This window comes from Cheilinus undulatus, linkage group 16 (assembly GCF_018320785.1).
Source record: "Cheilinus undulatus linkage group 16, ASM1832078v1, whole genome shotgun sequence".
NCBI lineage: Eukaryota > Metazoa > Chordata > Actinopteri > Labriformes > Labridae > Cheilinus > Cheilinus undulatus.
The window spans coordinates 39,031,735-39,045,119 of record NC_054880.1 but is presented as its reverse complement, the minus strand read 5'-3'; the positions used below and the strand labels follow the sequence as shown (position 1 = coordinate 39,045,119).

Genomic DNA, 13,385 nt, shown 5'->3' with positions numbered 1-13,385 from the left:
GTCAGATTCCTGACTCTGCTTGCTCGCTCTCACACCTCCAACTCCCTTCTTCCCTCTCCTCGAGACACTCTGCCTCCCTCCAAATGCTCTCTGCATCTTTCATTTTTCTTTATGTCTCGTTCATTTTCTCTCAGACTCCCTTTACTTTATTCTTTCTCTTTTCAACTCTTTTTCCCCCCTCTACTCTGCCTTGTTTCTGTTCACGACTCGCTCACGCTTTCCTCTGCTCATTATCTGAGCACAGCTTCGACACAAAAGGATTCTGGGTTGAAATGTCACACCTGGCTGTTACATTTCATACTCCACATTCATGCTGACATGTCAAGGTAACCTATCACTGTTAGGAGGGATAAAATGAAGATTATGGCACCCTTTTGTAAAGGTGGGGATGCGTGGAGGTGCAGCAGATAGCTGATTAGAGAGTAATAAGACAGGTCAGCAGAACAAGCCATTGGTTTTTGGTAATAATGCTGCATAAGTGCAAAGTTTAGAGCTTTTTAAATGTTACTATCTGTCTCCAGTGTTGTTTAAATGCAGCATCAGGTAATGGAAAACACTGGTAAATGGACTGTGCTAAAATAGTGTGTGTTAGTTTTACAACCACTCTGCGCACATTTACGTCACATTCACCCTTTCAAACACTTTCAAATGGCAGAGGCTAATTTTGTCCCAATCCCCCAAACTGATCCGACTCTAATGAAGCACATTTACACAATGATGGAAACGTCTTCAGAAGCAATTAGGGGTTCAGTGTCCTGCCTAAGGACGTTTCAACATACAGACTGCAGGAACTGGGGGTTAAGTGGCACCCTTGAAATTAGAGGTTGATTAATCCCTCGTCTAAATGAAAACATGTAGATTTTGTCACATGGCCTTTGGTATGAAAAGTGTTCTGGTAACTTTGTGGTGTGTTAGTAGTCACAGTAGCAGTGGCCAGCCGTGTACAGATGTGGACAAATTCATTGGCCCCCCTTTAACAAAAAACAGCTTTTCCAAACATCCTAGCATTATTTTGGATGTTAACATTATTTTACTTTGCGCACATAAACAAAATTATTTCACCAAAACCAAAAAAACTACCAGGGTCAAAATTATAAAACCCTCTGATGCCAATAGTCAGTTATTGGGTAGATAGAAGCAATAGTGACATGCCTGATAGACTATTTCTAATATCCAATGCATGGATATAGTTCACATTTATCTGGGAAAGCTCCCATAGAAAGTCTATGGGAAGGGCAGGACTTCTAAAAAAATTATCTGAGGGTGACTGGAGAACCGTTCTGTCTGTCACAATCTTGACGGGCCAATCAGAATCTACCGCTGCCTCAGATTGTTAAAGGCTGAGTTTCTCTGTGAATAAAACTGATGCCAAGCCCAATCAGGAGACATGCAAAAACATCTTCTCTTCCGAGACAAGCTTTCAGTTCATTTTCCATCATGAAAAGCTTTCAGTGTGGCTCTTTGCTCTTGCTTTAAAAAAAAATGTGATCCACTTCTGATTAAACTGCCGCTTTCCTTCAGCTACATCCGAGCTAACAGCTACAATGGCAGCAGCCATAACAAAACACCAGCAAACCCCAACCGTAACAATTGCAAAATCATAATAAGACCAGGAGAAGAACAAAAACACATTTTCCATCATGAAAAGCTTTCAGTGTGGCTCTTTGCTCTTAAATAAAGAGATGTTGTCCATTTCTGACAAAACTGCCGCTATGGCTACGTCCAAGCTAATCACTCCACTGGCAGCAACTGTTTACAACCACTTACACAACAACTAACCCTTTACCCCGTAACTCTCACAAACTCATGCAGAAGCAGGTCGGCAGAAGAGCGAAAATATCTTTAACATTATGAAAAGCTTTTAGTATTGTTTTCATTCTTTATTTTATGCAGAGATCTGGTGAAGTTCTGGTAAAATTGACGCTATGCTAAAGCAACATGCAAGCTCATCACCATGCTGTCGGCGGCCATTGCAAATGGCTCAGAGTACAACTAAACCCCGCCCATAGCTGCCACCTCATTCTACTCAAATGACACTGATTGGTCCGAACAGCGCTTATTCTGCAAAAACGTTGTGGATTGGAGATTTTTCAAATGGATTTACTTGATGACAAAGATGAAGTCTGGTGAATCCATCTGCTTTGCAAGATTAGACAGAAGCCCCTCCTCAGTGTAAAACATATAACAGCCCGCTTGGCTTTTATATGGAGTTCTTTGCAATCTCCAAGCCGGCAGATCTGTTGAGGGATGCATTGATGGTTGTCCTTCTGGAACTTTGTCCCATCTCCACACAGGATCTCTGGAGCTCAGTCAGAGTGACCATCTGGTTCTTGGTCACCTCTCTTACTAAGGCACTTCCCCCTGATTGCTCAGTTTGGCCAGGCAACCAGCTTTTCCATTTGAGGATCATGGAAGCCACTGAGCTCTTGGGAACCTCCAGTGTAGCAGAATTTTTGGCAGATCTGTGCATTGCAACAATCCTGTCTGCGAACTCGGCAAGCAGTTCCTTTGACCTCATGGCTCGGTTTTGCTCTGATATGCATTGTCAGCTGTGAGGCCTTTTCAAAATCATGTTCAATCAATTTGATTTACCACAAGTGGGCTCCAATCAAGGCGTAGAAACTCAAAAACGATCCTGAGAAATGGGAGAAATCTGAGCTAAATTTCAAGTGTTGTTGCAAAGGGTCTGGATTAACAAGAATAAAAATGAATTTGAACGACTGTAGCATCAGGCTGCGACATAACTAAGTTGACTACTTTTGGAATTTACTGACAGTTTATTTCAAGTTGAGAGAAACAATCTGCTGGATTTTGTGCATTGAAAGCTAATCAGCATTTAGATTTCCTGACTTCCTGGAATGCTTCAGAAATAATCCATCTTAACCTCCATTTAACAAACAAGTGTTTCAAAGAATTAGTTTTGGGGATTTTATGTCTTTTTTTGATAGGAGTGGATAGTGTGCATTGAGTCAAGCATATTTGTGTTGTGGTATATTTAGAACTATACAGTCAAACAACTACAACTAAAGATATTGTAACACGTTTAGAGGAGGCTATTATGCATGGACATAAATATTGCCTGCCTTGTAATTTCAGGCCAATCTTAGTGTGCCTTGGGCAAAAAAGCCTGAAAACCACTGCGTCAGGGCAGATGGGTTCTGGGATTACAGGGTGGCCTGCTCAACCTCCAAACACAGCCAGCTAGAGTATGTGAGTCAGTGCAACAATCCTGAATCATTACCCCCAAAATGAATAAAATTGACAAAAAGTGGCCATAACCAAACAACAAGAGTCTATCTTCAGACAGTTGTAAGCAGGAGATGTTTATCCCAAATATGATGTATACTCCTTCAGACCACACTAGTTTCTTCACATTGATAGAAAGCCAGGTGAGGTGAGCTGAGGCATCTGATCAAGATGCCTCCTGTTTTCCCCTTTTTGTAAGTCTTCCAGGCACATCCAACTGGAAGGAGACCCCAGGGTAGATCAAGATCTCACATTAGGGATTATTTACATCCCTTTGGGACAAGAAACGCCTTGGGAGGAGTTGGAATATGTGGTTGGGGAGAGGGATGACTGGGAAAACTTGATCAGCCTGCAGCTACTGCAACCTGGTCCAGGATAAACCAGGGAAAATATACGATGAATGGGAGTGCTGATTTGTTAATAATGTGTGGTTGTGATTATAGTAGACAACATACCAATTTGTGATTGCATTACTGATATAGTACATTAATGGCACCATGAGTGCACTTGCTTGGTTATCAAGGAAAATGCAGAGAATAATGATAGTTTTGAAGTTTGTATTTCTCAACTTAAAATAACACATTTTTTGAAAATAAAGGAAGTTCTGCAAAGTGCAATAGTGGCTGTTGTGCAGGTATTTTAAGCTTTCAAGTAATGCTTGATACAAAAATAACTGCTGCCTTTTATGCATTTATGTAATTGCGCAGCCTGACATCATGATTGTGATTGCAAATGTAATTGCAATTAGATTAATTGTGCAGCACTAATGCACGGATAGATAGTTTCAGAATCCCAGCATTGGGCAGTGCTTATGTACAGGTAAAATGTGCATGCAAACATCTTTAGAAGCCTATGCTAAATGTCTGAAAGACTGAACATGCTTTTTCTCATCCTCCCTAAACTACAGGGTTGACTTGACCTAGAGAGAGTGAGTTGGATTTGGTTGCACACCAATATTTTCTGGTGCACTAAGACTGACACTCATAAAAAAGAAAGTGACTCTACATTAGCTGTCTCCTCCTTCCTGTAAAGCTTCATCACTTTTTAGCCAAAGTTCATGTTAAAACCGCACAGCATTGGGGGTTTCGGAGCATTAAGCCCCTCTTCCTGAGAAAACAACTTGTATTAATAAACAGCCTCGTAGCCTCACATTTCTCAGGGGGGCACCCGCGCAGCTATTTGTTTTTCATTACCGTGTAGGAGTCGTCAAGTCACGCTGGCAGGGAAATAATATTATTAATGGCGGCCAAATTGAATTAAAGCATGGATTTGACCGTGGGTTTCCTCAATGTCATGGACTGACATACAGACTCCTCTATCTGCCTCCTACACACTCACACAGACACATACGGACAAACGCACAAATACAAATAAATCCCTTTGCTGGGAATGAGGTCTCTCAATCTCCACAAACAATCAGATAATCCTCCAGGAATCCTTCACTTTCTCTTGGTCTCTCTATCACAAATGGAAAGAGAGAGAGAGAGAGAGAGAGAGGCAGGCCCACACCCACTCACAATCACACACAAACACAATCAATTCATAGTGTTTATCCTAAAATAGAGTATACTCATCTTAAGCAGCTCAGGTGGAGTTTACCATATAAATGACCTGCCTGTCTGTTCAAAGATAACACTAACTCTGTTGAATAAGTGCTATAAAGTGTTTTGTGTGCTTGTGAATGAGCCTCCATCACGCCACTGCTTCTATGAACGGTGTGTTTGTGCATGTGGGGGGTCTTTTTGTATCTCTCTATGTGCTGCTGCCACCCATGGGATTAGACAACATATCTGCTCCTGCCTTCATGAACGAGGAAGACGACCAATCCTCACATCTATTGTCTGTTTTGGTCACCACCACCGTTTCGAGTTGCCAGATCTCTCCCTCACTTGCCAAACATAACTGCGCTGGCTGAAAATGAAGCCGATTGGCAACCAAAGCTTTGTCACTTGGCTGTGGCGCCCTGCCTGCTGTCTGTTACAGTGTTGCATTATGAGAGAAAAAGGACTTCAGTGGGCTTCTTGCACCTGTTTCAGCTTGTAGGGTGATGGGAGAGCACAGTGCAGGCTTGTAAAGACACAAAGCCATAAGGCATAAGTGGTGACTTTTTAATAAGTGATTTAACACTATCTGTTTCTACTCCTCCCTCCTATCTCCTCAAAGTCCACACCAACACAATGGAAGAATTAGTATTTTTAGAAACCTGGAGACGCCTCTAGAGGATTCTCATCAAATGTCCTCAAAATGCACGTACGCACCAACAAACCCACAGATTCACATATTCACACGAGGTTCCCAAGACAGCATGCTAACACGCACCAGCTCTGGTATAATGTCACTGTGCAAAGGAGAGGCAGCGGGTTGGGGGGGTTGTGGGGTAGAATATAGCTGAATCTGTGAATTAGAGAAACTCTTTGAACTCGCTGCAACAAGAGCCGCACAAAGACACAGCTCTGGTTCTAAGCCACTTTTTGCCCTCAAGATACTTCAAGTAAGAAAAAAAATAGGCTACTGTTACAGAGAAATGCTGACCTAAACATTTTATTTAACTGGTTAAAGTTGGAAAAGCAACTGTGGCTATTTTATGAGGGGAACACACAAACAGAGCAGATGGAGTTTAAGATGACAGAACAGAGCAGGGTTCAACAGAAAGAAAAACATAAAACAAGACAGAAAAGTAGGAGGAATTCTTTTCAAATACTTGGGTTTGTGAAAATATTTTCATGAAACTTTGTGACAGCTTTTAAAATTCATTTGACGAAGTGGATTAACATTAATTAATCAATCTCCAATATGAAGGGAACGGGACCAGAAAATTTAATTTGACAAACAAAAACTTCAGTACTTTCTCTGATACCTCTCTTCAGGGATGCGTATTAATATCCATTCCTTTAGTTTCAATTCTTAAAGGCCTTTCTTCCTCTCTTCTGTTTTCTTTTTGCTTTCTGCCCCCCCCCCAAAAAAACAATTAACATGAAAACAATATGTCTACTTTTAAGCTAACAATTCTCTTTAGTTCATCATAAAATTAGACAGAAATCAGCCTAAGACTGAACTAAGACAGTAAACTGAAACTAAAAAGCATTTTTCCCCTTAAGACAGGGGTGTTCAAACTGTGGCCTCAGGGCCAAATGTGGCCAACAGTCCATTTTTGATTGGCCCATAGCAAACTATAAAATTAAAATAAATATATCCCACAATATTGACTTTATTGTACCTAGTTTCAGCACTAGGTAATGCAACTATGCTAAATCTGTAAACAAACATTTTGACAAGAAGCATTTATTGGGTTTTTTTGTGACTAAATTAAGATGACACTGTAAATGTGAAGCACAGCGACAGTCAAAATCATAAAGATATGTGGATTTATAGTTGCCTGATGGATTATAGAAGAAAACAGCAGCAAGAATGTCTCAACATCTGATTGTCAAAGTATATCACTCTAATCACCTTCTAGGATCAAAACGAGCATCAAAACTCCCATCAAACTGGGCAGCTTCCTGCTGTTTGCGATGAGTGGTCAGTGGCTTCCCTTTCTTCTGCACAGAGCGGCATTCTCATCCTGACCAGGGTCAGAGACCGGGGTAGCCATGGCCTTCCAGGGACCACCTGGAACTGCATTGGATACCCCAAAATCCTTAAAATAATTGGCTATTTTCCTTGTCAGTCATTAAATTGCCATTGAAGCATATCCAATCATTAAGCCTATCTTAACTTCTTTTGGACTGGGTTTACTAACTTACATGTCCTAAAGGTGAATTATTGATGTGGCCCCACCAAACTTATATTTTTCTGTATGTGGTGCTCAGTGGAAAAAGTTTGGAAACCCCTGACCTAAAGCCAACCACAAAACCAAAATATTCTTTGGAAACTACCCCTGAACACCCAGGAAGAGTGTTCCTAAATGCATTTGCTAAAATACAGATTTTAGCCTGGATAGAATAGGTTTTAGCCTCTTGAGTAGAGCTGGGCAATTAATTTAAAAATAATCGAAACTGACATTTAGAGCCTCTAACCGACATAAACCTGCTGTGTCAATTATTTCAATGTTTTTCCCTTGTAATTCTCTCTCTACAAATGCACCACTCCCGAACAAACAAACTACTGGCTGTGTAGTCATGTGATAGGTAGCCAGGTGTTGCAAGGCCTGCTGTAAACCCAAGAGAAGAAGTACTAGTCATGCGCTCATGCCCATTCAGTCCACTAAAACTCAAACATGGAGCTGACTGTGCAATGTGAGCTGCAAAGATACCTTCTACTTTTTTACAACAGTATAAAAATAATTTATGTTGTAAGCAAGAAATACAAGTTGTTTATTTTCTACCTTTCTTGGAAAATTTGACTTTTAACAAAAAAGAAATCCCATTAGCTGTGGTGTGTTTTGATTTAATTTGTTCAATAAATAACCATAAATTGTTTATATATGCCTGTTCCTTACAGTTGTTTGTTTTTAAAATTATATGAGCATTTTCAGAGGTTGAAGGTGGAATAATCATTCGTTAATCATAATCGAGGTAAAAAGATCAAATAATCGTGATTTTCATTTTTACCATAATTGCCGAGCCCTACTCTTGAGCCTCCACGGGGAAAAGCTGATGATGAAAACATTTTTAAAGATGAGTTGTGAGTGACAGACGATGGTTGACAAACTGAGCAAAGGGAGCAACATAGAGATGACTACAGTGGTATTTTAGAGAAAGAGAACTACAATGAGTTGACCACAGTCCAGATTATGATATGACATACAACCAACCAGCCAGGGCTCAGTAGATAAGGCAGATGTTTGAAGAGAAAGCCTGTTCATTATTTCAATTTGATTTGACTGGGGATTTTGAAAAATGTTGATAAATAACTTTACTAGACTGGTGCATTTTGGCCTGTGGCCTCATCAGGGTCATCCTGAAAAACACAGCAAACATATTCTACTGGTGTGGAAATACATAACTGCTAATAAAAGTCCAATCTGGCCCTCTATTTATTATTTGCTGCCTGATTCAGCCTAGGAATGCACACAGCACTCACGTGAATGGTTAACATGCAAGCCAAAATGAAAATCAAGCTGTGTCACTGCCAAGACGCACATCTCATGCGCCCAGTCTGAAACAGACTTTATGCCTTCATTTCATGTGCCTGCAGCTGCTTTCTGCTAATGTTGGTCCGTGCTCTTAGTTCAGGATATTTGTTGTGACACACGTCATCAACAAGCTAATGCAGATCTCATGATGGTGTAAAAGGCTATCAAGGTAAACATTTCAAAACGCAGTTAATGCTATCTGACACAAACAATAAAACTAGAGAATAAGATGGGATATAAGAGAGGCAGGTTTGTGTAAGAGAGTAAGAGCTACACAGGTCAAAATTGTTAGCCCCCCTATGAAATTTTTATTGATTTAAAAGCAAAGAATTTTTAACACAGCTTTTGCAAACATCCTACTTTCATTTTGGATGCTGAAATTATTTTACTTTGCACACAGAAATAAAAATATTCCCCAAAAACGACCAGGGTCAAATCATCAGCCCCCCTGGTGCTAACAGTCAATAGTGTTTCCTTTATTTCAGGATAACAGCCTGCAGTCGTTTATTGTAGGTTTTACCAAGTCTCTGACTCGTGTCCAGTGGAATCCTAGCCCATTCTTCTTTGGCAAATCTCTCCAGCTCCTCCAGATTTGATGGCTCCTCTGGCATGGACCTTTGCTTTTAGTTCATCCCCCAGATTTTCAATGGGATTTAAGTCAAGCCTTTGTGCAGGCCAGTCAATAATGCTCACTTTGGTTGTCTGATAGCTCTGGTAGTTCTCCAGCAGTAGAGACGTATGTTTTGGGTCATTGTCATGTTGGAACACAAAGTGACAACCCAGACCCAGTTTTGTTGCTGACTGCTTTAGGTTTTCTTTCAATATCTCTATATATCCTTCTTTCTTTATGGTTCCTTCTACCTGGACAAGGTTTCCAGTTCCAGATGCACTGAAGCATCCTCACAGCATAATCCTCCCAACACCATGTTTCACTGTGGAGACGGTATTCTTTGGATGACACACCTCTCCCTTCTTTCTCCAAACATCACCAACGTCTCTATGGCCAAAGAGCTCTAGTTTAGTTTCATCTGACCAAAGGACATGCTTCCATTATTCACAATCCTTCTCCAAGTTGTCCTTAGCAGATTTCAGTCAGGCTTGAAAGTGTTTCTTCTGAAAAAGTGGACTTCTTTTGGTCTACAACCTTGCAGTCCACTCTAGTGCAGGGCTCTAGTGATGGTCTTCTTTGAGACTACAATGCCTGACTTGGCTAAGTCCTTAACTAGAGTCTTGGCAGTTATTCTGGGGTCTTTACACACATCTCTCACTATTTTTCTTTCAGTCTTTGAAATCTTTCTCCTGCTACTTCTGCCAGGCTTGTTCTGGACTGTGTGGCTCTCATTGAATTTCTTGATTATACTTCTCAGTCTAGTTCTTGACTCTTGGAAACACTGTGATAACTTTGTGTATCATTCTCCTGCTTTGTGAGCATCAATAATTCTTTTTCTCAAGTCTAAACTGATTTATTTTGGTTTTGGCATGGTGCTTTCTCAAGTGACAGCTCAAACCCTTTCTCAGGCTTTTTTACTGTGTGCAAACTGGGAGATAACCCTCAGTTAAACTTGATTTTACAAGCTTTGAGCATTGCAAGTTAAGACATATCATTGACTTACAGTGGTTTTTGCTATGGCTCAACTTAAAGGTCAGTTCTAAAGGGGGCTAATAATTTTGACCCTGGTAGTTCTTGGTTTTAGTGAGATAATTTTGCGAAAAACTGAAATTGTCATGGGGGGGCTGATAATTTTGTCCTTGTGTGTATATGATGAGCATAGAAAGGTTGTATTTAACACGTCAAAATAAGTCTAAACATAAAGAAAAATAGTGGGGGGCTGCTACGGTCGTCTTTGCTAAAGTGATACATTTCTTTTTGTTAGTACTTCAGATTATGACTTACTCACTTATGACTTTTTTTATGAGTCATTGAAGAATTAAGCAAAGAAGATGTATATGTTGCCTCTAGAGGTGTTCCCAGGCAGCTTTTTCCCTATCCAGCTAAACATACATTTAAATTGCATTGTGTCTGAGTTGAAATTGTGGAGGCATTCTTCTAACACTTGAAGAGTTACTCTGATGATAACAACAGTCGCAGGCTGAATCTCAATCTTCTCCCTAAACCTTGAGCCCTGACCCCTTTTTGACTTAACTGACTGCACCTGGAAAGTGATTGAGTGAGTGAGGCTGCAAGGGCTTGAAGTGGTAGAAACAGGAATGGGACAGCCCTTTGTTTTTTTGTAGACAGTCGGCATCTTGCAGAGCTTAAAACAAAGATAAAAACAAGCGTGCCTCACCTATAGACCTATTTTCTCAGTGGATGAAGACTGTTTTATATAATATACTTAGAGGAAAAATACGTCTTTTTTGCAACGGCCACCCGTTTTTGCACCTTCAGGTTTTTTTGTTCAAAATTTCACTCTTTTTACTTCACTTCTGTAGCATTTACCAGCTGGCATCCCCCAAGAATCCCTGTCATAGGTCACAATGCAATGAACTATGGGTAATTCCTTCATGCTAAGTCTGCAGATATGCCCACTCGTGGAAAGGGTTCATGAAGGGCTCAAAAAGTCAGCAAGAGATCCTTCACGCACTTTATGATTTGACAGTGGGACAGATCTAAGCTCTCACGGGGTTAGCGAGAGCACGCCTCAAAGTCAGTGAGTGAGAGTGTGGACATTGGGATTGAGCCACAGAGTTACTCTGATAACCACTCAACAGTCACAGAGTTACTCTGATGACCACTCAACAGTCACAGAGTTACTCTGATGAATATTCAGCAGCCACAGAGTTACTCTGATAACCACTCAACAGTCACAGAGTTACTCTGATGACCACTCAACATTTACAGTTACTCTGACGACCACTCAACAGTCACAGAGTTACTCTGATGACCACTCAACAGTCACAGAGTTACTCTGATGACCACTCAACAGTCACAGAGTTACTCTGATGACCACTCAACAGTCATAGACTTACTCTGATGACCACTCAACAGCCACAGAGTTACTCTGATGACCACTCAACAGTCACAGAGTTACTCTGATGACCACTCAACAGTCACAGAGTTACTCTGATGACCACTCAACAGCCACAGAGTTACTCTGATGACTACTCAACATTCACAGAGTTACTCTGATGACCACTCAACAGTCACAGAGTTACTCTGATGACCACTCAACAGCCACAGAGTTACTCTGATGACTACTCAACATTCACAGAGTTACTCTGATGACCACTCAACATTCACAGAGTTACTCTGATGACCAGTCAACAGCCACAGAGTTACTCTGATGACTACTCAACATTCACAGAGTTACTCTGATGACCACTCAACAGTCACAGAGTTACTCTGATGACCACTCAACAGCCACAGAGTTACTCTGATGACTACTCAACAGTCATAGAGTTACTCTGACGACCACTCAACAGTCACAGAGTTACTCTGATGACCACTCAACAGTCACAGAGTTACTCTGATGACCACTCAACAGTCACAGAGTTACTCTGATGACCACTCAACAGCCACAGAGTTACTCTGATGACTACTCAACATTCACAGAGTTACTCTGATGACCACTCAACAGTCACAGAGTTACTCTGATGACTACTCAACATTCACAGAGTTACTCTGATGACCACTCAACAGTCACAGTTACTCTGATGACCACTCAACAGCCACAGAGTTACTCTGATGATCACTCAACATTCACAGAGTTACTCTGACGACCACTCAACAGTCAGAGTTACTCTGATGATCACTCAACATTCACAGAGTTACTCTGATGACCACTCAACAGTCACAGAGTTACTCTGATGACCACTCAACAGTCATAGAGTTACTCTGACGACCACTCAACAGTCACAGAGTTACTCTGATGACTACCTCACACATCCTTACTCCTATTATACTTCTGGTCATGTCTAATCAGAATCCTTACACATCTTACAATCATACTATCAATACACACAGACTTGTATATACTAGAAAAATACGTAACAAGAGGTTGTACATATTTAAATTATTTTTTTAATGCTTTTTCCAGATTTAGTCAAATTCTTTTTTGCATAAGCATACTTGGCTGACAAAACTCATTCTGATCCATACCTTCTTTCCCCAACAAGAAATCCAGGAAGTGGTAGGTGTAGGACACGCCCACTTTAGTCTCCACCTGAGGTCGTCGCAGGGTGGAGTAGATGTTGCCCGGGCTTCGCCTCTCTTCTGCCTTCCTCAGCTTAGGAAGCCTGCACCCCATCTTTCTGGAGGAGGGAGAGAAGAAAAATGAAGATTAAAAAGAGATCAGGGATAAAAAGTGGGAAAAAAAGAGGAGGGTGCTAACAAAGAGTCGAGTGGGAGATGAGGAATTGATAGAGTTTCTAAATATACAGAGCACATTAGCACTTTGAATAGAGTGTGTGTCATACCCACACACAAGTCTCAATGCTATTGCTCATGCAACCTCGAGCTGCGGGGAGAGAAATGTGTGTATCCAACTGGTTCTCTATCTGCACACACTGTAACACTGCTGTAATATGAAAGTGTCACCCATTACCTGCTCGGTGAGCTGTGATACGGGCATCTCCTAATCAAATAGGCTTATTGGGAGCGACATGTTTGATCAGAACGAATTAAAGCAGAAATGAGACTGATTTCCTGCCCTGTCAAGCAAAGCGACATGAGACTGGATAGACAGGGAGAGGGGAGGCAATGAGAGAAGAGGGGGAAGTTTTCTACTGTGCTAACCAATTCACATGTTGATCGAAGGCTGGCCTTGAAGCAAAGCAATTTGTATTCTTTCAGTACCTTTTCAGATTGTGAAAGGACGATTTCTATCCTCAAGGTTAGGAAACTGAAAACACAATTTCGGGAGAGAAATATTTGCAAAGTTCTTTCTTTGCTTAATTTAAACAAGCCTTTTACTCCTTCTCAAACTTGAAAAAGAAACTCAAAAACGACTTCTTTCCCTAAAAATTGGAATCAGACATGAAGGAATGGTTGAAAAGGAGTGAAAAGGGAAAAAGGGCGTGGTCAAACACCGTCAAGTTAATCTGATGTGACAGCGCCAGTACCCTG

At 41.0% G+C, this 13,385-nt stretch overlaps 1 protein-coding gene across 1 annotated transcript in view; it reads right to left on the bottom strand.

Moving 5' to 3' along the window:
• The window catches only part of rftn1a (raftlin, lipid raft linker 1a), a 57,693-nt gene that overhangs the window by 33,998 nt on the left and 10,310 nt on the right, over positions 1-13,385 (bottom strand). The window contains exon 2 of the mRNA XM_041809502.1: positions 12,420-12,571. Coding sequence (XP_041665436.1) covers positions 12,420-12,567 — 148 coding nt within the window. The 5' untranslated portion in view covers positions 12,568-12,571. The remainder of the gene's footprint in view (positions 1-12,419; positions 12,572-13,385) is intronic.